This window comes from Oncorhynchus clarkii, chromosome 23, assembly GCF_045791955.1.
Source record: "Oncorhynchus clarkii lewisi isolate Uvic-CL-2024 chromosome 23, UVic_Ocla_1.0, whole genome shotgun sequence".
NCBI classification, from domain to species: domain Eukaryota; kingdom Metazoa; phylum Chordata; class Actinopteri; order Salmoniformes; family Salmonidae; genus Oncorhynchus; species Oncorhynchus clarkii.
Window position 1 is genome coordinate 33,270,569 of NC_092169.1, and position 26,901 is coordinate 33,297,469.

General features: G+C 42.0%; 2 protein-coding genes across 6 annotated transcripts; both read right to left on the bottom strand.

The window, feature by feature from the left end:
* Nucleotides 1-223: 223 nt before the first annotated feature.
* On the bottom strand, nt 224-19,073 carry LOC139381464 (dual specificity phosphatase 29-like). 5 transcript variants are annotated; one of them, XM_071125019.1, is made up of 5 exons: nt 18,947-19,073; nt 17,119-17,183; nt 10,002-10,238; nt 2,981-3,201; nt 224-1,797 (listed from the first exon to the last, which is right to left on the bottom strand). In XM_071125019.1, exons 3-5 carry the CDS (start codon nt 10,166-10,168, stop codon nt 1,595-1,597), a joined length of 591 nt encoding a protein of 196 aa, XP_070981120.1. In that variant the 5' UTR covers nt 10,169-10,238; nt 17,119-17,183; nt 18,947-19,073; the 3' UTR covers nt 224-1,594. The 5 variants fall into 5 exon arrangements, with proteins under 5 accessions (XP_070981120.1, XP_070981123.1, XP_070981121.1 ...); XM_071125022.1 differs by having other exon boundaries at nt 226-1,797; nt 10,002-10,235; nt 18,947-19,035; XM_071125020.1 differs by having other exon boundaries at nt 226-1,797; nt 17,109-17,183; nt 18,947-19,028.
* A 2,915-nt stretch (nt 19,074-21,988) lies between these two features.
* LOC139381621 (dual specificity protein phosphatase 13A-like) lies at nt 21,989-26,559 on the bottom strand. Its single transcript, XM_071125286.1, has 3 exons — nt 25,913-26,559; nt 25,369-25,586; nt 21,989-24,953 (listed from the first exon to the last, which is right to left on the bottom strand). Exons 1-3 carry the CDS (start codon nt 26,062-26,064, stop codon nt 24,748-24,750), a joined length of 576 nt encoding a protein of 191 aa, XP_070981387.1. The 5' UTR covers nt 26,065-26,559; the 3' UTR covers nt 21,989-24,747.
* Between the last annotated feature and the right edge of the window lie 342 nt (nt 26,560-26,901).

The window sequence follows — 26,901 nt, forward strand, 5'->3', positions numbered from 1 at the left end:
ATTAGAGAACCTGTTCTTCAGACTGTCGTCGTTAGCATTTGGTGCTCATTGCAATCTCTCATTTCTAATGTTGGTTTGTCGTAGAAAGAAGAACATTGGTTCTAATGAATGTGTTTTATTAACTTTTATAATTTATTTCTGTGGTTTTGTTCATTGTCTCTGTAGGTACACTTGTTCATTTCGGTTTGTACTCATTATTGTGAAGCAACAAGTATCACACAAGTCTTTGTATTTGTATTTATTGTTGCTTCCAGAGCAGCAGCTACTTTTCCTGGGCTCCGGCAAAATTAAGGCAGTTATACAATTTTAAAAACATTACAATACAGTCATTACAGAATTCACAACATATTAAGTGTGTGCCTTCAGGCCCATAGTCCACTACCACATATCTACAACGCAAAATCCATGTTTAAGTGTATGTATAGTGAGTTTGTTATCATGTGTCTGTGCCTATGTGTGTTACTTCACAGTCCCCGCTGTTCCATAAGGTGTATTTTTTGACCATGACAGTTTAAAATCCAGGGTTATTCCAAGCAGTTTAGTTACCTCAACTTTCTCAATTTACACATTATTCATGATGAGATGTAGTTGAGGTTTAGGGTTTAGTGAATGATTTGTCCTAAATACAATGCTTTTAGTTTTGGAAATATTTAGTACTAACTTGCTTCCCATTTCTAAACTAACTGCAGCTCTTTAAGTGTTGTAGTCATTTCAGTTGCATTTCAGTAGCTGACGTGTGTGTGTGTATAGTGTTGAGTCATCCGCATACATAGACTTACTCAAAGCCAGTGGCTTGTTGTTAGTAAAGATTGAAAAAAGCAAGGAGCCTAAACAGTTACCCTGGGGAATTCCTGCTTCTACCTGGATTATGTTTGAGAGGCTTTTATTAAAGTACTCCCTCTGTGTTCTGTTAGACAAGTAACTCTTTATCCACAATATAGCAGGGGGTGTAAAGCCATAACCCACAGGTTTTTCCAGCAGCAGACTATGATCAATAATGTTAAAAGCTGCACTGAAGTCTAACAAGACAACCCCCACAATAATTTTATACATTTCTCTCAGCCAATCATCAGTCATTTGTGTAAGTTCCATGCTTGTTGAGTGTTCTTTCCTATATGTGTGCTGAAAGTATGTTGTGAATTTGTTTATTGTGAAAGGGCATTGTATCTGGTCAAACACCATTTTTTTACAGAAGTTTACTAAGGGTTGTTAACAGACTGATTGGTCGGCTATTTGAGCCAGTAAAGGGGGCATTCCTATTCTTGGGTAGCGGAATGACTTTAGCTTCCCTCCAGGCCTGAGGACAAACACTTTCTAGTAGACTTAAATTGAAGATGTGGCATTATCGTACGCTATTATCATCAGTAATATTCCATCCAGGTTCCATCCATCCAGACCCCAGTGGCTTGTAATTTTTGTTAGACAACAATTTTCTATGAGAAAAGTTGAATGTGTTGATCACATTAGCAATGGATTTATTTCTGACACATCTTTACACAAAATAATAAAACCATCTACAGTATGAGTATAGTGACTGCACAGTTGTCCCCTACACTATTAGACTATCCATCTATGTCTCATCAAAAACGTGTTCTCATTGTCGTCTAGCCTGGTAGTGGAGTTGTTTGTCCAGGTCTCGGAGCTGCTCCAGGAATCCAGCGTTGGGACAGATGTTTCTGTTTGCAGCCACAGCCTTGATGGCATCCACCAGGGTCAGGTTCTTATCGATCATCAGGTAGGCCAGGACCAGAGAGGACGAGCGACTCAGACCCATCGCGCAGTGGACCAACACATTACCTGCCAGGGCCGGGGAGGGAAGAAAGGCTGCACACTTAGCTCTCATTCAGTTGAAGGAGGACACAGGTACATGGGTAATTTCATCATATGTAAAACATATTTACATACAGTAAGTACGGCAGTACTGTATCTATTTTGTTTACCAAAGTGATGTCTTGGCTCACCCAAATCCCTGGCAACATTTACTGTATCATATTTAGTAGAAGAACATCTCATAGATTACTTGTTGTTTATTTCATATTGTGTATTTTTTTTGTCAAACAGCATTACAGACCTGTAGGCTTAATATCAAAATGGAGTAATTTCTAAATAGCCTACCTCCCCAAAAGTTTTCTTTCAACAATGTTGCAACAAATGTTTCTACACACGGTAATCCGTGGTTTTTATCATGCTTTGGGGCTTAGGGCCCATGGGAGCGGGTAATTGAACTGTCTTCCAGGCTGTGTGTTTCTGCTAGGGATTACTGTAGGCCCTGCTACACACTAGAGGGCTAGTCCGATCAGCCAGTCAGTCAGCATGTCGAGGAGGGGAGGCATAACCTGCGTTCCAAATAGCAAATTATTCCCGACATAGTACACTACTTCTGACCAGGGCCCATAGGGAATAGGCTATAGGGTGCCATTTGGAACGCACATCTTAAAACTTTCATGTCAGATACCGGATGCACTCTGCATAACGAGGACAGGAAGTAGCAGCTCTGCTAAAGCACAAGGCCACAAACATAATTTTGTAATTTCCATGTCCAATGAAAGTGTTGCTTACAAATTACCAGAAAAATCTATTTAAAGTCAATATTCTTGTCCAAGGTCCCCGGCTTATGAGGAGATTACTGTGGGGTACGATATTAGCTTGATATTATGTTTTAGCAGCTTTGTGATTTGCATTTTAACTGCTAATGGAATGGAAGGTAGGATTGTTGCATGTTGTTGGAACTGACAGACTAATGATGTTTGAATATAATTCATTCACAAACAATGTAATCTCAAAGGTAATTTTAGAGAAAACGATACAAAGCAAAAAACATGCACAGAATATAAAGTCAGAGATGATGCCCTCTGCATGGTAAAAAAAATATCATTAGGTTGGCTGGCTGTAAAGCACTTGGTCAACTGATAATGTAAAAGGGGCTTTGTAATATACATTTGATTGGTTGATTTGATTGACTGGTTGGCTGATTGCTTACTGGTGGGTGAGCTCAGGGCGGTCTTGATAAATTTGGCCGCAGAGTAGAAGAATGTACTGAGGTCAAATGAGGGCATGTCGAATGCCTCCACTCCATGGTAGGATATTTTAGTGTCCCTGTAGTAGCTGGCACCTGTGTTCACATTAAACTTCCCATCCGCTGCGTTCAAGACGTGGGTGATGTGATGAGTCCGGAGTGTCCTCTTGTCTTTGGCTGCATACCTAACAACACACAAGACCATGTAAGTGGTATTGGTAATACCCAGCCATCGCGTGTCTGTCTTGAGACATCTTAAGACATCATTGTTCTAAAGATGTCTGGTTGGTTATCAAATCAAAATGTATTTGTCATGTGCGTCTAATACAACAGGTCACCTCCCTGGTCACCTTACAGTGAAATGCTTACTTACAGGCTCTAACCAATAGTGCAAAAAAGGTGTTAGGTGAACAATAGGTAAGTAAAGAAATGAAACAACAGTAAAAAGATAGGCTATAAAGGTACATACAGACACCGGTTAGTCAGGCTGATTGAGGTAGTATGTACATGTAGATATGGTTAAAGTGACTGCATATATGATGAACAGAGAGTAGCAGTAGCATAAAAGAGGGGTTGGCAGGTGGTGGGACACAATGCAGATAGCCCGGTTAGCCAATGTGCGGGAGCACTGGTTGGTCGGCCCAATTGAGGTAGTATGTACATTAATGTATAGTTAAAGGGACTATGCATTTGTGATAAACAGAGTAGCAGCAGCGTAAAAAGAATGGTTGGGGGGAGGCACACAATGCAAATAGTCCGGGTAGCCATTTGATTACATGTTCAGGAGTCTTATGGCTTGAGGGTAAAAACTGTTGAGAAGCCTTTTTGTCCTAGACTTGGCACTCTGGTACCACTTGCCATGCGGTAGTAGAGAGAACAGTCCGTGGCTGGGGTCTTTGACAATTTTTAAGAGCCATCCTCTGACACCGCCTGGTGTAGAGGTCCTGGATGGCAGGCAGCTTTGCCCCAGTGATGTACTAGGCCGTACGCCCTACCCTCTGTAGTGCCTTGCAGTCGGAGTCCGAGCAATTGCCGTACCAGGCAGTGACGCAACCAGTGCACTTGATGTTGCAGCTGTAGAACATTTTGAGGACCTCAGGACCCATGCCAAATCTTTTTAGTTTCCCCAGGGAGAATGGGCTTTGTCGTGCCTTCTTCATGACTGTCTTGGTGTGTTTGGACCATTCTAGTTTGTTGGTGATGTGGACACCAAGGAACTTGAAGCTCTCAACCTGCTCCACTACAGCTCCGCCGATGATATGGGGTGTGCTCGCTCCTCCTTTTCCTGTAGTCCACAATCATCTCCTTAGTCTTGGTTACGTTGAGGGATAGGTTGTTATTCTGGCAACACCCAGCCAGGTCTCTGACCACCTCCCTATAGGCTGTCTCGTCATTGTCGGTGATCAGGCCTACCACCGTTGCCGTCTGCAAACTTAATGATGTTGGAGTCATGCCTGGCCATGCAGTCATGGGTGACCAGGGAGTACAGGAGGGGACTGAGCACGCACCCCTGTGGAGCTCCAGTGTGGAGGATAAGCGTGGCAGATGTGTTGCTACCTACCTTCACCACCTGGGTGTGGCCTGTCAGGAAGTCCAGGATCCAGTTGCAGAGGGAGGTGTTTAGTCCCAGGATCCTTAGCTTAGTGATTAGCTTTCAGGGCACTATGGTGTTGAACGCTGAGTTGTAGTCAATGAATAGCATTCTCACATAGGTGTTCCTTTAGTCCAGGTGGGAAAGGACAGTGTGGCATGCAATAGAGATTGCATCATTTGTGGATCTGTTTGGGCGGTATGCAAATTGGAGTGGGTCTGGGGTTTCTGGGATAATGGTGTTGATGTGAGCCATTACAAACCTTTCAAAGCACTTCATGGCTACGGACGTCAGTGCTACAGGTCTCTAGTCATTTAGGCAGGTTGCCTTCGTCTTCTTGGGCACAGGGACTATGGTGGTCTGCTTGAAACATGTTGGTATTACAGACTCAATCAGGGACACCTGCCAGTTGGTCAGCACATGCCCGGAGCACACGTCCTGGTAATCCGTCTGGCCCCGCAGCCTTGTGAATGTTGACCTGTTTAAAGGGCTTACTCACGTCTGCTACGGAGAGCGTGATCACACAGTCGTCCGGACCAGCTGATGCTCTCATGCACTGTGTTGCTTGCCTCGAAGGGAGCATAGAAGTGATTTAGCTTATCATGTCACTGGGCAGCTCTCGGCTGTGCTTCTCTTTGTAGTCTAATAGTTTGCAAGCCCTGCCACATAAGATGAGTGTCGGAGCCGGTGTAGAATGATTCAATCTTAGCCCTGTACTGACGCTTTTGCCTGTTTTGATGGTTTGTCACAGGGCGTAGCAGGATTTATTGTAAGCTTCCGGGTTAGAGTCCCGCACCTTGAAAGCGGCAGCTCTACCCTTTAGCTCAGTGCGAATGTTGCCTGTAATCCATGGCTTCTGGTTGGGGTATGTACATACAGTCACTGTGGGGATGACGTCCTCGATGCACTTATTGATAAAGCCAGTGACTTATGCGGTGTACTCCTCAATGCCATCGGAAGAATCCCAGAACATGTTCTAGTCTGTGATAGCAAAACAGTCAAGGAAGTGCAGCATATGCTCCATCTGACCACTTTTTTATAGACCGAGTCACTGGTGCTTCCTGCTTTAATTTTTGCTTGTAAGCAGGAGTCAGGAGGATATAGTTGTGGTTGGATTTACCAAATGGAGGGCGAGGGAGAGCTTTGTACGCGTTTCTGTGTGTGGAGTACAGGTGATCTAGAATTTTTTTCCCTCTGGTTGCACATTTAACATGTTGATAGAAATTAGGTAGAACTGATTTTAAGTTTACCTGCATTAAAGTCTCCAGCCACTAGGAGCGCCACCTCTAGGAGAGTGGTTTCCTGTTAGCTTATTTCCTTATACAGCTGACTGAGTGTGGTCTTAGTGCCAGCATCTGTTTGTGGTGGTAAATAAACAGCCACAAAAAGTATAGCTGACAACTCTCTAGGCACGTAGTGTGGCCTGCAAATAATCACAATGTACTCTACTTGAGGCGAGAAAAATCTAGAGACTTCCTTAGATTTCGTGCACCAGCTGTTGTTTACAAATATGCACAGACCACTCCCCCCCCTCGTCTTACCAGAGTGTGCTGTTCTATCTTGCAGGTGCAGCGTATATCCCGCTAGCTGAATATCCATGTCGTCATTCAGCCACGATTCTGTGAAACATAGGATATTGCAGTTTTTGATGTCCCGTTGGTAGGATATTCGTGATCGTACCTCGTCTAATTTATTGTCCAGTGATTGCACATTGGCGAGTAGTATTGATGGTAATGGCAGCTTTCCCAGTCGCCTTCTCCTGGTCCTGACCCGGCATCCGGCTCTTTGTTCTCTATACCTGCGTCGCTTCCTCTTGCAAATAGCGGGGATGTCGGCCCTGTGGGGTGTTTGGAGAATGTCTTGTGCGTCGTCTTTGTGGAAAAAATCTTAGTCTTATCTGAGGTGAGTGATCGCTGTCCTGATATCCAGAAGCTCATTTTTGCTGTATTATACTGTTGTAGAAACATTATGTACAAAATAAGTTACAAATAACGCAAAACCCCCCACATAATAGCACAATTGGTTGGGCGCCCGTAAAACTGCTGCCATTTCTTCCGGTGCCATTTTAGTGGTGATACATAGTGTTCATTTAGCCTGTGTATGCTTGACATAAAGAGTCATAAGTAAAGTCTTACCAGGGTATTTTAATCTCTGGTTGTAACCATGTCACCTCGAATCACATCTTAGCAGACACTTTAATCAGTTTCTTGCAGGAATTGAATCCACGACCTTGTGACATATGTCACTTCTGCACTGTAAGACTTCTGTCATTTCAACAGTAAAACACTGTAGAATCTACAGTAAAATACATAATTGAATATGGTTGGATGTTGTGGCGGGGAAAGAGTCTTTGGCTCTAACATACTTTAAGTCGTGCCTTGTAAAAGGCTAGATTTGTTGCACCCGTGATTGTGCATGCTGTACCCCTACATAATACAGTAACATACTGTATTTTAGGAATTCTACAAACCTTGTCCTGAAAATCTCCAGTAACTTACTGGCCAATTGCTGTGAGTAATATACTGTAATTCAAAATGGCAAATAGTCTCAAACCTCTAATGGTTGACTGGCTACCATGTCCTTTTAATCTGTTATGCCATGTAGTCACTGTCAGTTTAGAAGCCTTTGTTGAGGCATAAAGTACAAGTGATATAAAACACCAAATATCAGATGGTATGCTGTAATATATAATTACATATTCACTATTAGCAATTTCTGATTTGGATTTCAATACAATTCAACAATAGAGTACTGTATTGCTGTTTCGCTGTATATGTAATGCAGCATATTGTAAATTGTGGAAAAAATATTGTGGGAGGGGAAAGAATCGTTGGCTCATTAACATATTTTAAGGCTTGCCTTGTCAGCGGCTATATTTGTTGCATCCGTTAGTGAAAGATCTGTGCCAATTTATGATATGTGTAGTAGTTCCCTAACAATCAAATGTATATAGGGGACAGATCAGAATGGTAGCGGGTCTTAAAATGTTAATATTTTGAATATTTAACCATGTCCATTTTAGGCCTCTAGAAGTGCAAGTCATATAAAACACCTAGTATTCAAATGCCTGGTATCCAACCTGCTTTCTCCAATCCCTTGTAATTAAAGTAAAATCAAATCAAACTTTATTTGTCACATGTGCCGAATACAACAGGTATTGGACCTTACCGTGAAATGCTTACTTACAAGCCCATAACCAACCGTGCAATTCAAGAAAGAGTAAAGAATATGTTTACCAAATAAACAAAAGTAAAAAAATAGAAAAAGTAACACTGTAAAATAACAATAATGAGGCTATATACAGGGGGTACCGGTACCGAGTCAATGTGCGGGGGTACAGGTTAGTCAAGGTAATTTGTACATGAATGGTAGGGTTGAAGTGACTATGCATAGATAATAAACAGTGAGTAGCAGCAGTGTACAAAACAAATGGAGGGGGGTGTCAATGTAATAGTCCAGTGGCCATTTGATTAATTGTTCAGCAGTCTTATGGCTTTGGGGTGGAAGCTGTTAAGGAGCCTTTTGGTCCTAGACTTGGTGCTCTGGTACCACTTGCTGTGCGGTAACAGTCTATGACAATTTTTTGGGCTTCCTCTGGGCTGACATTCTTAGTGTAATAGTCACTTTTACAGTATTGTACTGTCTTTCATTGCTTTGACATTATAGTAATTTACAGGAAGCTGACATCAAGTTACTGTGAATATCTCAATACTGTGTTGGCACTATCCAGAGATTGAGATACACTGTATCATAACATATCTTGTAATTACATAAATGTTTAAGACCAATGTATCCTTAACTACAACAACAACAGTTACAGAAAAGTTGTACTTGCTATGACTGATATGTGTTTCATTTATGAACCTTGGCTGAATGCACTGACAGTAAGTTGCTAAGGACAGGTGGTGCCCACTACTGTCCTAAATGTTTTAAAAAAACACTGGGTAATATGTCACTGGGTAATTCCAGTAATATACTGTAAATTAGATTACAGTAACTTACTTGGTACTGTAAATTAGATCACAGTGACATTTTTGTTATTGTAAAGTGGATAACCGTATTTGTACTGTAAAATAAATTATGGTAACTTACTGGCCAATTGATGCCAGTAAGTTACTGTGCATTTGACATAATGTTTTACAGTGTGGGCTTGTCAAAACTGCATACATTGTTAATAAGGTCTAAGGCTTCAGTCTATAAGTGATGAAAAAATATCACATACACTACCATTCAAAAGTTTGGGATCACTTAGAAATGTTATTTCTAAGTGACCATAATGACCATCGTTATGTTTGGAGGAAAAAGGGGGAGGCTTGCAAGCCGAAGAACACCATCCCAACTGTGAAGCACGGGGGTGGCAGCATCATGTTGTGGGGGTGCTTTGCTGCAAGAGGGACTGGTGCACTTCACAAAATAGATGTCATCATGAGGTATTAAAATTATGTGGATATATTGAAGCAACATCTCAAGACATCAGTCAGAAAGTTAAAGCTTGTTCGCAAATGGGTCTCCCAAATGGATAATACTTACAAAGTTGTGGGAAAATGGCTTAAGGATAACAAAGTCAAGGTATTGGAGTGGCTATCACAAAGCCTTGACCTTACTCCTATAGAAAATGTGTGAGCAGAACTGAAAAGGCATCTGCGAGCAAGGAAGCATACAAACCTGAGCCAGTTACAGCAGCTCTGTCAGGAGGAATGGGCCAAAATTCACCCAACTTATTGTGGGAAGCTTGTGGAAGGCTACCTGAAACGTTTGACCCAAGTTAAACAATTTAAAGGCAATACACTCAATTAGTATTTGGTAGCATTCTGACCCACTGGGAATGTGATTAAATAAATAAAAGCTGAAATAATTATCTCTACTATTATTCTGACATTTCACATTCTTAAAATAAAGTGGTGATCCTAACTGACTTAAAACAGGGAATTTTTACTTGGATTAAATGTCAGAAATTGTGAAAAACTGAGTTTAAATGTGTTTGGCTAAGGTGTATGTAAATGTCTGACTTCAACTGTACATAGGCCCACAGAGGCCCATTATCAACAACCATCACTCCTGGGTTCCAATGGCATGTTGTGTTAGCTAATCCAGGTTTTATAATTTTGAAAGGCTAATTGATCATTAGAAAACTCTTTCTATTTCATAAAAAATCTGCCGTTTCCAGCTACAATAGTCATTTACAACATTAACAATGTCTACACTGTATTTCTGATCAATTTGATGTTATTTTAATGGACAAAAAATGTGCTTTTCTTTCAAAAAGAAGGACATTTCTAAGTGACCCCAAACGTTTGAACGGTAGTGTATACTTACAAAAACATGTATCAACTCAAGCATCTACTACGTGGCACTTACAGTGTAGCCTATTATTTTGAGGATGAGTTGTCTTACATGTCTCCTATGTAGATCCTGGGCTGGACCTCATCCATATGGTCACTGGTCCCTGGTTTGGTCCACATCAGCCTCTGGAGCTCTGAGGCTGGGGGAGTCTCGTACCTGCTCTCTGCCCCCTCCGAACCCCCCAAACAACTGCTGATGCTGTCCATGCCCTGGAGCATGTCTGGCTGTCTGGGTGGTGATGGTGGTGGTCTGAAACTCCTGTTGCTGGTAGAACTCCCACTCAGTCTGCTTTTGGAGTCACACATTTACATTTTTATCAGTGATTTCAATACGATACAATACAATAACACAACTACATTAATACAATGCCAAGAAGTGTCTTTGTTCGTTTCTTAAATATTTGTTGTAATGAATTATTTTACTGTCATGTTTTTTTTCAGCATATTTTAAATAACACTGTCATAATGACAACACATCTGCCACACTGCTCCTCAAAACGGGACCCCTAAGGGGTGTGTGCTTAGTCCCCTCCTGTACTTCCTGTTCACCCACGACTGCGTGGCCAATCACGACTCAACACCATCAAGTTTGCTGACGACACAACGATGGTAGGCCTGATTACCAACAACGATGAGACCTGGCAGTGTGGGGCCAGGACAACAACCTCTCCCTCCACGTGAGCAAGACAAAGAAGATGATCGTGGACTACAGGAAAAGGTAGGCTGAACACGCCCCCATTCACATGGATGGGGCTGAAGGGGAGCAGGTCGAGACACACAAGAATGTTATGAAGAGGGCACGACAACCCCTTTTCCCCCTCAGGAGACTGAAAAGATTTGGCATGGGTCCCCAGATTGTCAAAAAGTTATACAAATACACCATCGAGAACATCCTGACCGGTTGCCTCACCACCTGGTATGGCAACTGCTCGGAATCCAACCGTAAGGCGCTACAGAGGGTAGTGCGTACATCCCAGTACATCACTGGGGCCAAGCTTCCTGCCATCCAGGAACTTCTATTTTTGTATTTTTTTTCACCTTTATTTAACCAGGTAGGCTAGTTGATAACAAATTGTCATTTGCAACTGCGACCTGGCCAAGATAAAGCATAGCAGTGTGAACAGACAACACAGAGTTACACATGGAGTAAACAATTAACAAGTCAATAACACAGTAGAAAAAAAGAGAGTCTATATACATTGTGTGCAAAATGCATGAGGAGGTAGGCGAATAATTACAATTTTGCAGATTAACACTGGAGTGATAAATGATCAGATGGTCATGTACAGGTAGAGATATTGGTGTGCAAAAGAGCAGAAAAGTAAATAAATAAAAACAGTATGGGGATGAGGTAGGTAAAAATGGGTGGGCTATTTACCGATAGACTATGTACAGCTGCAGCGATTGGTTAGCTGCTCAGATAGCAGATGTTTGAAGTTGGTGAGGGAGATAAAAGTCTCCAACTTCAGCGATTTTTGCAATTCGTTCCAGTCACAGGCAGCAGAGAACTGGAACGAAAGGCGGCCAAATGAGGTGTTGGCTTTAGGGATGATCAGTGAGATACACCTGCTGGAGCGCGTGCTACGGGTGGGTGTTGCCATCGTGACCAGTGAACTGAGATAAGGCGGAGCTTTACCTAGCATGGACTTGTAGATGACCTGGAGCCAGTGGGTCTGGCGACGAATATGTAGCGAGGGCCATCCGACTAGAGCATACAGGTCGCAGTGGTGGGTGGTATAAGGTGCTTTAGTGACAAAACGGATGGCACTGTGATAAACTGCATCCAGTTTGCTGAGTAGAGTGCTGTAAGCAATTTTGTAGATGACATCGCCGAAGTCGAGGATCGGTAGGATAGTCAGTTTTACTAGGGTAAGTTTGGCGGCGTGAGTGAAGGAGGCTTTGTTGCGGAATAGAAAGCCGACTCTAGATTTTATTTTCGATTGGAGATGTTTGATATGAGTCTGGAAGGAGAGTTTACAGTCTAGCCAGACACCTAGGTACTTATAGATGTCCACATATTCAAGGTCGGAACCATCCAGGGTGGTGATGCTAGTCAGGCGTGCGGGTGCAGGTAGCGAATGGTTGAAAAGCATGCATTTGGTTTTACTAGCGTTTAAGAGCAGTTGGAGGCCACGGAAGGAGTGTTGTATGGCATTGAAGCTCGTTTGGAGGTTAGATAGAACAGTGTCCAAGGACGGGCCGGAAGTATATAGAATGGTGTCGTCTGCGTAGAGGTGGATCAGGGAATCGCCCGCAGCAAGAGCAACATCATTGATATATACAGAGAAAAGAGTCGGCCCGAGAATTGAACCCTGTGGCACCCCCATAGAGACTGCCAGAGGACCGGACAGCATGCCCTCCGATTTGACACACTGAACTCTGTCTGCAAAGTAGTTGGTGAACCAGGCAAGGCAGTCATCAGAAAAACCGAGGCTACTGAGTCTGCCGATAAGAATATGGTGATTGACAGAGTCGAAAGCCTTGGCAAGGTCGATGAAGACGGCTGCACAGTACTGTCTTTTATCGATGGCGGTTATGATATCGTTTAGTACCTTGAGCGTGGCTGAGGTGCACCCGTGACCGGCTCGGAAACCAGATTGCACAGCGGAGAAGGTACGGTGGGATTCGAGATGGTCAGTGACCTGTTTGTTGACTTGGCTTTCGAAGACCTTAGATAGGCAGGGCAGGATGGATATAGGTCTGTAACATTTTGGGTCCAGGGTGTCTCCCCCTTTGAAGAGGGGGATGACTGCGGCAGCTTTCCAATCCTTGGGGATCTCAGACGATATGAAAGAGAGGTTGAACAGGCTGGTGATAGGGGTTGCGACAATGGCGGCAGATAGTTTCAGAAATGGAGGTTCCAGATTGTCAAGCCCAGCTGATTTGTACGGGTCCAGGTTTTGCAGCTCTTTCAGAACATCTGCTATCTGGATTTGGGTAAAGGAGAACCTGGAGAGGCTTGGGCGAGTAGCTGCGGAGCTGTTGGCCGAGGTTGGAGTAGCCAGGCGGAAGGCATGGCCAGCCGTTGAGAAATGCTTGTTGAAGTTTTCGATAATCATGGATTTATCGGTGGTGACCATGTTACCTAGCCTCAGTGCAGTGGGCAGCTGGGAGGAGGTGCTCTTGTTCTCCATGGACTTCAGTGTCCCAGAACTTTTTGAAGTTGGAGCTACAGGATGCAAATTTCTGCCTGAAGAAGCTGGCCTTAGCTTTCCTGACTGACTGCGTGTATTGGTTCCTGACTTCCCTGAACAGTTGCATATCGCGGGGACTATTCGATGCTATTGCAGACCGCCACAGGATGTTTTTGTGCTGGTCGAGGGCAGTCAGGTCTGGAGTGAACCAAGGGCTATATATGTTCTTAGTTCTGCATTTTTTGAACGGAGCGTGCTTATCTAAAATGGTGAGGAAGTTACTTTTAAAGAATGACCAGGCATCCTCAACTGACGGGATGAGGTCAATGTCCTTCCAGGATACCCGGGCCAGGTCGATTAGAAAGGCCTGCTCACAGAAGTGTTTTAGGGAGCGTTTGACAGTGATGAGGGGTGGTCGTTTGACTGCGGCTCCGTAGCGGATACAGGCAATGAGGCAGTGATCACTGAGATCCTGGTTGAAGACAGCGGAGGTGTATTTGGAGGGCCAGTTGGTCAGGATGATGTCTATGAGGGTGCCCTTGTTTACAGATTTAGGGTTGTACCTGGTGGGTTCCTTGATGATTTGTGTGAGATTGAGGGCATCTAGCTTAGGCGGTGTATTAGGCAGTGTATTAGGAAGTCCCCAAAAATTGTCAGACTGTTCTTTCTGCTACCTCACGGCAAGCTGTACCGGAGCGTCTAAGTCTAGGTCCAAAAGGTTCCATAACAGCTTCTATCCCCAAGCCATAAGACTGCTGAATAATTTGTCAAATGGCCACCCGGACTATTTACATTGACACCTCCCACCCCTTTGTTTGTACACTGTTGCTACTCACTGTTTATTATCTATGCATAGTCACTTTACCCCTACCTACATTTACAAATGACCTCTACTAACCTGTACCTCCACACATTGACTCCGTACCAGTACCCCCTGTATATAGCCTCCTTATTGTTAGTTTCTGCTACTTTTTATTATTTACTATTGTTTATTTCATAAATATTTTCTATTTTCTGAACTGCATTGTTGGTTAATAAGGGCTTGTAAGTAAGCATTTCACGGTAAGGTCTAGACCAGTGTTTCCCAACTCTGGTCCTCGGGTACTCCCAACAGTACACCTTTTTATTGTAACCCTAGACAAGCACACCTGGTTAAACTTGACAACTAATCACTAAGCCCTCAATGAGGTGTTTGTCCAGGGCTACAACAAAAATGTGCACAGTTGGGGGTACTGGAGGACCAGGGTTGGGAAACACTGCTTTAGACAGTCGAATACTGCAGGGCAGCTGCCTTAGCCCACATCCTTCCGTAATATAAGCTCAGTAAAAAAGAAACGTCTCTTTTTCAGGACCCTGTCTTTCAAAGAGTATTCATAAAAATCCCAAAAACTTCACAGATCTTCATTGTAAAGGGTTTAAACAATGTTTCCTATGCTTGTTCAATGAACCATAAACAATGAATGAACATGCACCTGTGGAACGGTCGTTAAGAATAACAGCTTACAGATGGCAGGCAATTAAGGTCACAGTTATGAAAACGTAGGACACTAAAGAGAAAGAGGCCTTTCTACTGGCTTTGAAAAACACCAAAAGAAAGATGCCCAGGGTCCCTGTTCGTCTGTGTGAACGTGCTTTAGGCATGCTTCAAGGAGGCATGAGGACTGTAGTTGTGGCCAGGACAAAAAATGTCAATGTCTGTACTTTGAGACGCATAAGACAGAGCTACAGGGAGACAGGACGGACAGCTGATCGTCCTCACAGTGGCAGACTACGTGTAACAACACCTGCACAGGATCGGTACATCCAAGCATCACACCTGCGGGACAGGTACTGGATGGCAACAACAACTGCCCGAGTTACACCAGGAATGCACAATCACTCCATCAGTCCTCAGATTGTCCACAATAGGCTGAGAGAGGCTGGACTGCCGGCTTGTAGTCATGTTGTAAGGAAGGTCCTCACCAGACATCCCCGGCAACAACATCACCTATGGGCACAAACCTACCATCGCTGGACCAGACAGGATTGGCAAAAAGTGCTCTTCACTGATGAGTCGCGGTTTTGTCTCACCAGGGGTGATGGTCGGACTCACGTTTATCGTCGAAGGAATGAGCGTTACACTGAGGCCTGTACTCTGGAGTGGGATCGATTTGGAGGCGGGGGGTTCGTCATGGTCTGGGGCGGTATGTCGCAGCATCATCGGACTGAGCTTGTTGTCATTGCAGGCAATCTCAACGCTGTGCGTTACAGGGAAGACACCCCCCCCCCCCCCCCCCCCCCCGTGGTACCCTTCCTGCAGGCTCATCCTGACATGACCCTCCAGCATGACAATGCCACCAGCCATACTGCTCGTTCTGTGCGTGATTTCCTGCAAGACAGGAATGTCAGTGTTCTGCCATGGACAGCGAAGAGCCCGGATCTCAATCCCATTAAGCACGTCTGGGACGTGTTGGATCGGAGGGTGAGGGTTAGTGCCATTTCCCCCCAGAAATGTCCGGGAATTTGCAGGTGCCTTGGTGAAAGTGTGGGGTGACATCTCACAGCAAGAACAGGCACATCTGGTGTAGCCCATGAGGAGGAGATGCACTGCAATACTTAATGCAGCTGGTGGCCACACCAGATACTGACTGTTACTTTTGATTTTGACCCCCCCTTTGTTCAGGGACACATTATTCAATTTCTGTTAGTCACATGTCTGTGGAACTTGTTCAGTTTATGTTTATGAATTTTATGTTCATACAAATATTTACACATGTTAAGTTTGCTGAAAATAAATGCAGTTGACAGTGAGAGGATGTTTCTTTTTTTGATAAGTTTATATATCAACAACCTTCCTTATGCCTTATCTGAATCTCAAAGTACTATATTTGCAGATGATACTGCAATTTATACAGCAATACAATCTGTTCAACAGGTACAGCCAGCTCTACAAGTAGATCTGGGAAATATCAGGGAGTGGGTTTGCTGGAACCAACTTGTTTTGAATGCTAAGAGAACCAAAGTTATGTTGGTCTGTTCCATAAGGAAAAGGCCAACAACACGGTATGTGATTAAGCATGGGGGAGTACAAATTGAGGAAGTGGCAGAAACTAAACTACTAGGGGTGCAGCTAGACAACTGTTCATCGTGGTTGTCTAAAAAAAAGAACTAATCTATGTAATAAAATAATAAACACCTCATCAGAAGGACAGCTAAATACTTACCAGGAAAGATTCTTAAGCAAAGAACCCAAGCATTAATTGGGAGTCAGGTGAACTACTGTTCTGTGGTCTGGGGAAATTCATCAGTAAATGAGATTAGGAGGCTGCAGATTGCACAGGACAAAGCAACAAGGATTGTTTTAAGGTGCTCTTGGGTGGTCATCAATCAACAAGATAATTTAAGAAAATGTATTTTTATTTCACAATGTACACCATTTTAAAATGGCTAAACTTCAATTACAACATTATTCAGTTGATATCAGACTTTCAGTAAATACCAGGATAATATTGTCAATCTGTCTTATCCCGGCAGGAAAGAGAAATAGTTGAAATAACATTTAGATTCAGAGCAATAAATAAATTGAATAATTTGTCTGAGCAAACCAGAAATATAATCTAAATTCAAACAATACTTTAAAACCACTTAAATATGATAAATTGGAAGGTTGTGCATGACTATGTTAGAAGACTGTCAATAGTATTTATCTGGTCAATATGTCAGTGTATTATGTATGTTATTTGTTACAATCACATTTCCACATAAAATAGTGTATTATAAATTGTATTGTAATGTTTAAGGACTCTTGGAAGAGTAGTCCTAATGAGGACTTAAAGAAATCCTAATAAAATAAAAATCCCCCCCAAGTCAGGGGCGCAAAGCTGATTTCCCTTATGTCCATGTTGAGCTGTAGCTCTGCTTCTATAGCCTCAGGCTAACCTGTTCTTCCTGCTCCTCTCTGCTTCACTTTTGTATAATTAAAAATGCTGTATGTGTGGGAAAGTGACCATGTTTAACACAGAGGGTAAATCAAAATGTGTTTTTACCTCTACTTACCTCTAGTCTCCCTCCTCTTGCAGGGTTCATGAATTACAGTTCCTCTTTTGCTTCTGGGGTTTGCTCTAGATATTTAAAAAAGAATAATAAGAGGATTGAGGAATTAACCATGCAATGACGTCCAGTACATAAGTTTTTTTCTGATTATAATTATATATTATATTTAAGCAGTAAGGCCCGAGGAGGTCTGGTGTATGGCCAATATACCATGGCTAAGGGTTGTATCCAGGGACTGTCGTGCCTTAGCCGTGGTATATTTAAGCAATAAGGCCCGAGGAGGTGTGGTGTATGGCCAATATACCATGGCTAAGGGTTGTATTCAGGGACTGTCGTGCCTTAGCCATGGTATATTTAAGCAATAAGGCCCGAGGAGGTGTGGTGTATGGCCAATATACCATGGCTAAGGGCTGTAATCAAACAAAATTAAATATGCATTAACATTCCACTCTTTTAAATTAATCTCAGTTTAAGGAACTGTATTGTGGCCTTCTACTGTGGTATAAAAAAATAAGGTAACACGTGTGTAAAATACATTTGTCATCCATCACCATATGGAAAGGCAAAGAACTCACAAATGAAAAGAGACATATGGTTGTTGACTATCATAAATCTGGCAATGGGTACATAAAAATTGAGAAAAACCCCCAGAAATATACCACTAACCACTTTTAGGGCAATAACCACTTGAACAGTGGTAAGCGTTCCTGGTAGAGGGTGCATTTGTATCTTGTCCCCACTCAGTGAGGAAGATGATTTGGGAGGCAAAGAAATGTCCAAGGTCCACAGTTGGAGAATTACAAAACTTAGTTGCATTTTGGGGTCACCAAGTCTCTTAATCTACAAGTAAACGTCACCTCCATGCCAATAGGCTATTTGGAAGGGTTGCCATAAAAAAAGCCTTTATTGAGAGTAACCAACACATGTAAATGCCTGGAGTTTGCTAAATGGCATTGGCAGTTGTACTGGAACGGGGTGGTATGGTCAGATGAGCCGAAAATAGAGGTCTTTGGTCATGCACACCAGCGAAAGAAGGATGCATATGCAGACAATAACCTCATACCTACTGTAAAATATGGTGGTGGATCTTTGATGTTATGGGGCTGTTTTGCTTCCACTGGTCCTGGGACCCTTGTTAAGATGAACGGCATCATTAACCTTACCCAGTACAAGGACATTTTAGCCAAAACCTGGTTGCCTCTGCCAGGAGGTGGATACTTGGTCAGAAGTGGATCTTCCAGCAAGACATTGACCCCAAGCACACCGAAATCCACAAAGAAATAGTTAACCACATAATCAACATTTTGCAATGGCTGTCTCAGTCATTGGACTTGAACCCCATTGAAAACCTGTGGCTGGTATTGAAGCGGGCAGTCCACAAGCACAGACCATGGGATATAAAGTATCTGAAAATATTCTGCACGGAGAAATGGTCTAAGATCCCTCCCAATGTGTTGTCCAATATCATAAAACATTATAGAAAAAGGCTGTGTCATTGTCCTAGCAAGAGGAGGGTGCACAACATATTGAAAACAGGGGTGCCAATAATTTTTTTACATACATTTTTGAGAGAAAAATGATTATTTGATCAACAAAGTCTCTCTCTGCGCAATTGTATTAGTATAAAAGAATATAAGGTAAAACAAATGTGGAGTATGCAAAGTAGCTCAGCATTTGTATGATGAATTTAGTCTTTTTTCCTCATCATTATCAAGGGTGCCAATACTTTTGGACGTGACTTTATATCCAAATTGATGTTGTGAAGAGATTACTAAACAACAGACAGCTCATAAAATGTATATTAGACAGATGAAATAATAGACACACTTGCCTTGTAGTGTTTCTTGTCAGGAAATCTTATTAAATAGGAGCTCTTGTACATGTAGGCTAGCGGCACAACTGTCTGTAGGTACTAGTAGTGTCATCTACCATGCAACTTTTTCTTTCTATTTAAATATCTGAATGATCTCAGCTCAAAATAATTCTGGCATCATCTTCTGCATACCCCAAAAGTTATGTGAGCTACCACTAGGTATGGACAGCGTTAGAGGACACACTGTTTGGTTTTGTCGGCAGCAAGAAAATAACTTTATGAAGTACTGCTCTTGCTTTCTATGTTTCTGTTAATGGAAAATGACATTCCTTTACATTGTGTGCAGAAGGTATGAGATTACCTCATTCATTTTGACACAATGCAGAAAATGTGTTACTCATGGCAAATAATCTTGAAACCCGAAAAAAGTATTCTTTCAGAACATCTATAGAACTTCTTATTATGTCAGTCAATAATAAAATGAATCTAAAACATAATATTGCAGCATATTTTATTCAACATACAGTTATGTAGATGTATGTTTGTTTTAAGGTAGTTTATCCATAAGAAAGTTAATTTACATTTATTTTCACTTGATGTAAATATCAACTTTCTCTTTTAAGCTTCTTCCTTTCATACTGATAAAAATGTAAATTCCTTGGGAAAAAAACTATTATAAAAAATTCTGAAATTATTCACTCTCCTGCATTTTTTTTTTTACATTTGGTCCATTTTCAATTATTATTATTATTTTTCCAGATGTATTTGTCACATGCTTCTTAAACAACAGGTGTAGACTAATAGTGAAATGCTTACTGACAGGCCTTCCCAACAATGCAGAGAGAAAAAAAAACAAGAAATAGTAGAAAAATAATAACACAAGGAATAAATACACAATGAGTAACAATAACTTGGCTATATACGGGGGGTACCAGTTCCCGAGTCGATGTGCAGGGGTACGAGGTAATTGACATAGATACTGTATGCACTAATAGGTAGGGATAAAGTGACTCGGCATAGATAAAGTGACTCGTATAGATAAAACAGTAGCAGCAGTGTATTTTATGAGATAAAAAGAGTTAGTGCAAAAAGGGTCAATGCAGATATTCCGGGTAGCTATTGGATAACTTTTTAACTAAGTATTTAGCAGTCTTATAGCTTGGGGGTAGAAGCTGTTCACGGTCCTGTTTGTTCAGGACTTGCATCGGTACCACTTGCCGTGCGGTAGCAAAGAGAACGGTCTATGACTTGGGTGGCTGGAGTCTTTGACAATTTGTAGGGTCTTCCACTGACACCGCCTGGTATAGAGGTCCTGGATGGCAGGGAGCTTGGCCCCAGTGATGTACTGGGACATACGCACTACCCTCTGTAGCGCCTTGCAGTTGGATGCCTAGCAGTGGCCATGCCAAGCGATGATGCAGTCAGTCAAGATGCTCTCAATGGTGCAGCTGTGTAATTTTTTGAGGATCTGAGGGCTCACGGCAAATATTTTCAGCCTCCTTAAGGGGAAGAGCCATTGTTGTGCCCTCTTCAGGACTGTCTTGATGTGTGGACCATAATAGTTCCTTAGTGATGTAGACACAGAAGAAGTTGAAGCTCTCGACCTGATACACAATAGTCCTGTCGATGTGGATGGGGGCATGCTCGGCCCTCTATTTCCTGTAGTCCACGATCAGCTCCTTTATCTAGCTGACGTTGAGGGAGAAGTTGTTGTCCTGGCACCCCACTGTCAGGTCTCTGACCTCCTCCCTGTAGGCTGTCTCATCGTTATCGGTGATCAGGCCTACCACCGTTGTGTCATCTGCAAACTTAATGATGGTGGTGGAGTAATGTGCGGCCACGCAGTCGTGGGTGAACAGGGACTACTGGAGGGGACTAAGCACGTACCCATGAGGGGCTCCCGAGTTGAGGCTCAGCATGGTGGATGTTGCCTACCATCTGGTTGTTGTTTCGTGTTGGTATTAATTGACTGATGATAGTTCTTAACATAGTCCAGCTCAGCACTATTTTGTCTTGGACAAGGCTTATTACTTAGGCTGTGATTCAATCCGATCAGCTGTAGATCCGCATTGTAGCTTACTTGAAATTGAAAGGTAATTTCTGATTGAGTCGACATATACAGCTTGGGAAAAAAAGGTGCGTAACCCACAAAGCGTGAACTATTGGTGCTGTGAAAGGGGCAATCCCAAGATTCAAGTTGGGCCTTCTGCGCACCAAAACAATTCTAGAAATGTCTGAACTTCTCATCTCTACAGATATCAGATCTAGGTCCATCAGCAATATCAGGAAGTTCCTGTTAGGGTAAATGACTCTCTTCTGGACTACTTTCGGAAGGGCACGATGGAGAGAGATGTGGTGATACAACGTGAGGTACGCCAACACTAAGGTAGACGATCTGCTCATACCCATAATACAATGCATGAGAACCTTCCCTGGAGAGGAGAAGTGAGAAGATGAGAAGAGCAGAGAAAACAATGTGATGGAGAGGGATTAGTGAGAGGCCTCCGTCTTATTAATATCATACATGACTGCCCGTCTCAACTTGTGGCATTTCTATTCCTTTCAGAGAGCTAAATATAGGGTCCACAATTCATTGCCTTTGCTCATTTAAGGTCCCTTTGCAGAGAGAGAGAGGCTGCCTGGCTGTCACATAAATCCCATACTTCCTGTCCTCTGGTGAAGAGGCTCTCTGAGAGGAGCCAGTGTCATTCTGCAAGGTAAGACTTTTGGAAGTAGTTAATGTATAACTATTTAATGTGCTTTCCAAGGACTGTGGGACTGGGTTGAGGTCCTTTTGACAAATCCAGATGTAGTTCTAAAATACATGTTGCACGTGGAAGTTATCTTTATTAGTCTGCCTGTAAAGAGATCCAATGTAGTATTAATGATTATTGACGAATATAACTTATAAATGCCTCGTGAGCTTAGTTTAACTGTATTATCCAAAATATAACTTATTTTACTCCTATGTTTGTAAACATTGTAAATGTAAACAAAGAGTGTATAGCCTCACAACATGCTTACAACTATAAAACTAGCTCTGTCTATTAATTTAAGTGATTCAATTTCTCCAGCTTTTTTACTAAAACAATGGTGGGTGGCAGCCGACTCTTGGCATTGGGCATGCTGATCTTTTTTTTTTTTCATATTTTTTTTTACCCATCCACCACCCCCCCCTCTTCGGAGAACACCTATCTTTTTAGTTTTTTACAGATTTTCTGCTACATATACATATATTTTACATATACATTTACATTTTACATACACATTTTGCATACACATTTTACATACAGTGGGGCAAAAAAGTATTTAGTCAGCCACCAGTTGTGCAAGTTCTCCCACTTAAAAAGATGAGAGAGGTACACTTCAACTATGACAGACAAAATGAGGGGAAAAAATCCAGAAAATCACATTGTAGGATTCACTGAAATTAATGTAATCCAGGCATTTATACATACATTCTAGTCATACTTTATCAAATGCCTTTTCAACATCTGCTATGAAGACCAGGCCTGGTATCTTTGATGTTTCATAATGTTCAATCGTTTCAAGTAATTGTCTTATATTATCTCCAATATATCATCCATGTAAAAAAAAATATATCTGGTAAACCCTTTTATATTATATGTGCTATGCATTTCACCAGAATTTTCGCATCACAACATTGAAGTGTAAAAGGCCTCCAATTTTTTTAATGGACTGGATCTTTATACTTACCACATGGGTCCTTTTTCAGTAGTAATGAAATCAGACATTCTTGTTGAGTACCTGAAAGACTACCATATTTATAGGAGTAAAAAAAAAGGTCTGAAAAAACTCTACTGGTATACCATCAAACCCTGGTGTTTTTCCAGACTGAGAATACAGTTGAAGTCAGAAGTATACATACACCTTAGCCAAATATATTTAAACTCAGTTTTTCCAAAATTCCTGACATTTAATCCAAGTAAAGATTCCCTGTTTTAGGTCAGTTAGGATCACCACTTTATTTGAAGAATGTGACATGTAAGAATAATAGCAGAGAGAATAATTGATTTTAGCTTTTATTTATTTCATCGCATTACCAGTGTGTCAGAAGTTTACAAACACTCAATTAGTATTTGGTAACATTGCCCTTAAATGGTTTAACTTCGGTCATAAGTTTCGGGAAGCCTTTCACAAGCTTCCCACAATAAGTTTGGTGAATTTTGGCCCATTCCTCCTGACAGAGCTGCTGTAACTGAGTCAGGTTTGTAGACCTCCCTGCTCGCACACGCTTTTTCAGAATTGCCCACAAATTTTATATGGGATAGAGGTCAGGGATTTGTGATGGCCACTCCAATAACTTGATTTTGTTGCCTTTAAGCCATTTTGCCACATCTTTGGAAGTATGCTTGGGGTCATTGTCCATTTGGAAGACCCATTTGCGACCAAGCTTTAACTTCCTGACTGATGTCTTGAGATGTTGATTCAATATCTCCATATAATTTCCTGCCTCATGATGCCATCTATTTTGTGAAGTGGACCAGTCCCTCCTGCAGCAAAGCACCCCCACAACATGATGCTGACACCCCCGTGCTTGATGGTTGGGATGGTGTTCTTCGGCTTGCAAGCCTCCCCGTTTTTCCTCCAAACATAACGATGGTCATTATGGCCAAACAGTTCTATTTTTGTTTCATCAGACAAGAGGAAAAGTACAATGTTTGTCCCCATGTGGCGTTGCAATGGAGGTTTTATGGCGGTTTTGGAGTAGTGGCTTCCTCCTTGCTGAGCGGCCTTTCAGGTTATGTCGAAATAGGACTTGTTTTACTGTGGATATAGATAATTTTGTACTTGTTTCCTCCAGCATCTTCACAAGGTCCTTTGCTGATGTTCTGGGATTCATTTGCACTTTTCGTATCAAAGTACGTTCATCTCTAGGAGACAGAACACGTCTCCTTCCTGAGTGGTATGACGGCTGCGTGGTCTAATGGTGTTTATACTTGCGTACTATTGTTTGTACAGATGAACGTGGTACCTTCAGGCGTTTGGAAATTGCTCCCAAGCATGAACCAGACTTATGGGGGTCTACAATTTTTTTTCTGAGGCCTTGGCTGATTTCTTTTGATTTTCCCATGATGTCAAGCAAAGAGGCACTGAGTTTAAAGGGAGGCCTTGAAATACATCCACAGTTGAACCTCCAATTGACTCAAATTATGTCAATTAGCCTATCAGACGCTTCTAAAGCCATTACATAATTTTCTGGAATTTTCCAAGCAACAAGTTTTAATGACTCCAACCTAAGTGTATGTAAACCTCCGACTTCAACTATATTTAATTGCTTCAAAAAGTTCCTCCTCTGTAAATTGGAACTGTGATTCTGCCTTTAACACCACTCTGGGGGTGCATCCCAAATGGGCACAACTTTTGACCAGAGCCATATGGGCCCTGATCAAAAGTAGTGCAGTATATAGGGAATAGGGTGCCATTTGGGACTCACATTGAGAATGTTAATTCAATAAACTACAAACAGAGATTAAGCACTGATCATTTTACACATCATTATGGACAAAAGTTGGACAAGTGCAAATGTTTTCTACAGTATACAGTAGAGTGTTGGCAGGAACAGAAAGACATTTGTGACACAGTGCTGCCTATTTATTGTAAGTCAATCAAATATAATATATTAAAAAGCCAAACAAACTATTTTATTTCCAGTGAAATGTCAACAGTCAAAATAAGAAATCGAATTGCCTTGTGCAGACAGAGCTTATTAAGAAATGGACATTTCATCAGTTTAAAAGGGTTGACTTTTAGTATCTCAGTGATCTTTGTAGTATAATGTTGACCTGTCTTCATATTCACCTCTTCTCCTGTTTCTTTGTGTGCAGTTTCTTATCCAACGCTCTGAGTTGTTTTAGGAATCCTGTATTTGGAAAGATCCACCTGTGCTCTTTGACCTTTGTGATGGCATCTAGCAAGGAGTAGTGGTGATGGATCATCAAGTAGGCCAGCACCAGAGAAGCAGACCTACTCACACCTACAGCACAGTGGACCAGGATCCTGGCTGTGGACGAGGGAAAAAAAGTTTAATAAAATGTATTTGGGTAAAAACATATACAGCAAGATGTACATTGTATCCCCAGATGATAGCACTTCAAAGTATTAATTACAGGGGTCCATCTGATCAAAAAAACATTCCTTACACCAGGACACTTCAACAGGTGACTATCTCGGAAAATAAAGGAGAATTCTGTTTCTGCTTAGATCTGATTATGTAATTAACTGGGTATACAGAAAGGCTTACATTTTGGCGTAAAACTGATATTGTGAGACATACTTTATGGGACAGTTTTCCGAGAGACAGATTAAGAATAAACCTTTGAGTCCAAGACTAGGTTTAATCTGTGTTTGTGAAACCGGCCCTATATGCAAAATCTAATGACTGTAAACTACTAAATGGGATGGCTATGCTTGCCTACCGTCTGCTGTGTTTAGTGCATCTTGGATGTAATCGGCAGAGGAATAGAAATACAGTGAAATGTCAAAAGATGGTGAATCGTCAGCAGGCACTCCATGGTAGTCCACTGTTGACCCGTAGAAAGTGTGGCTCCCTAGGCAGTGCTGCCTCCCATGGGCAGCATTCAGGACATGAGTGATTCCAAGTTTCCATATACTGTATCGATCATTGGCTACAGACCTGCAGAAAAAAAACTGAATCTCATATATTTCTTTCATAGTATGTACTTCCGAAATCCCTTGTAAACATTGAGAGAAACATTAAAATAATTGCAATAAGCTGTGTAATAATAAAATGTCATTTACCAGAGTCGTTTATCCAAAGTGGCTCACAATTATGTGTGCATCCATTCTTTTACATATGGGTGGTCCCAGAAATCGAACCCACTATACTGCCTTTGCAAGCCCATGCTCTACCAACTAAGCTACAAATAAGATTGTTATTCACATGCAATTCAGTTAGCTTGTAAAGGGCAATTTGTGAAGGAATAATACTGCATGACTTACATGTCCCCAATGAAAAGGTTAGTCCAAACTTCATCCACTGGGTTGCCAAATCTTTTGCCACCAAAGAGAATTTTCACCAAGTCCTTCACAGATGGAGTGTCAGAGGATGAACCACATCCTTCTTGAACAGTTATTGTTGACACCTTGGACATGACTGTCCTCTCAGTGCTGGACAATGGACATCATTTTTTACAATAATACCATATCAATGGTATGACTTGCCTGAGTCCAATGTTCCCTCTAACTGTGCGTGCACGGTCACGCAGCTCCTCTTACACACAGAAGAATTGCCAGCCAACAGAGACGCAGAATGACGTTCACTAGAGTTGCCTCATTAGTTTACACTATCTTCCCATAAACATATCAACATTTCTCTTAGAATGTGGGAACTGTGATCGAATCAACATAATATCAGTTCCTTTCAATGCAACAAAACAAATCGAACTTTACAAGATCGAGTCGTGGTAGGTATTGTCCATCTGAGGATAATTACTCTGACTTGCGATCTTTCAGAGCGCAGAGCCACGTTTACAGTAGCCACCACGTGTGCACATTTCTTGATGATTTGCTAGTTAGCAAGTTATTAATCAAGTTATAGCTTATTTTGGTCAGCAATGTGGGGGTGATTGCTTCCTAGTTCCATTTCTAGGCTTCATGTGCACGTTAGGTAAGGATCTTTTTTTGTCTTAAAGAGGCAGTGTTGTATTTTGAGACAGGCTTGAATATGCAAAGAGGCCAGGAGGCAGAGAGTAGCCTGCATTTCTGTCTGATTCTCTGTATGGTAATAACAATGATAATATTGAATTGTATTTTGTAAAGTGGTTTCTTGCATCATATGTAACAGTACAAATTTTAAACCGTCCCCTCGCCCATACCCGGGCGCGAACCAGGGACCTTCTGCACACATCAACAGTCACCCTCGAAGCATCGTTACCCATCGCTCCACAAAAGCCGCGGCCCTTGCAGAGCAAGGGGAACTACTACTTCAA

Bases quoted from the DNA above. Each gene is read 5' to 3' on its own strand.
- LOC139381464 (XM_071125019.1), bottom strand. From the start codon at position 10,168: ATGCTCCAGGGCATGGACAGCATCAGCAGTTGTTTGGGGGGTTCGGAG. The intron at 3,202-10,001 runs GTAAGACAACTC...GTGTGTTGTTAG, and splicing joins AGGATCTACATAGGAGACAT to GTATGCAGCCAAAGACAAGA. The intron at 1,798-2,980 runs GTAAGCAATCAG...CGGCCCTGGCAG, and splicing joins CGCCCTGAGCTCACCCACCA to GTAATGTGTTGGTCCACTGC.
- LOC139381621 (XM_071125286.1), bottom strand. From the start codon at position 26,064: ATGTCCAAGGTGTCAACAATAACTGTTCAAGAAGGATGTGGTTCATCC. The intron at 25,587-25,912 runs GTAAGTCATGCA...TTTTTTCTGCAG, and splicing joins AACCTTTTCATTGGGGACAT to GTCTGTAGCCAATGATCGAT. The intron at 24,954-25,368 runs GTAGGCAAGCAT...CCTCGTCCACAG, and splicing joins TGCACTAAACACAGCAGACG to CCAGGATCCTGGTCCACTGT.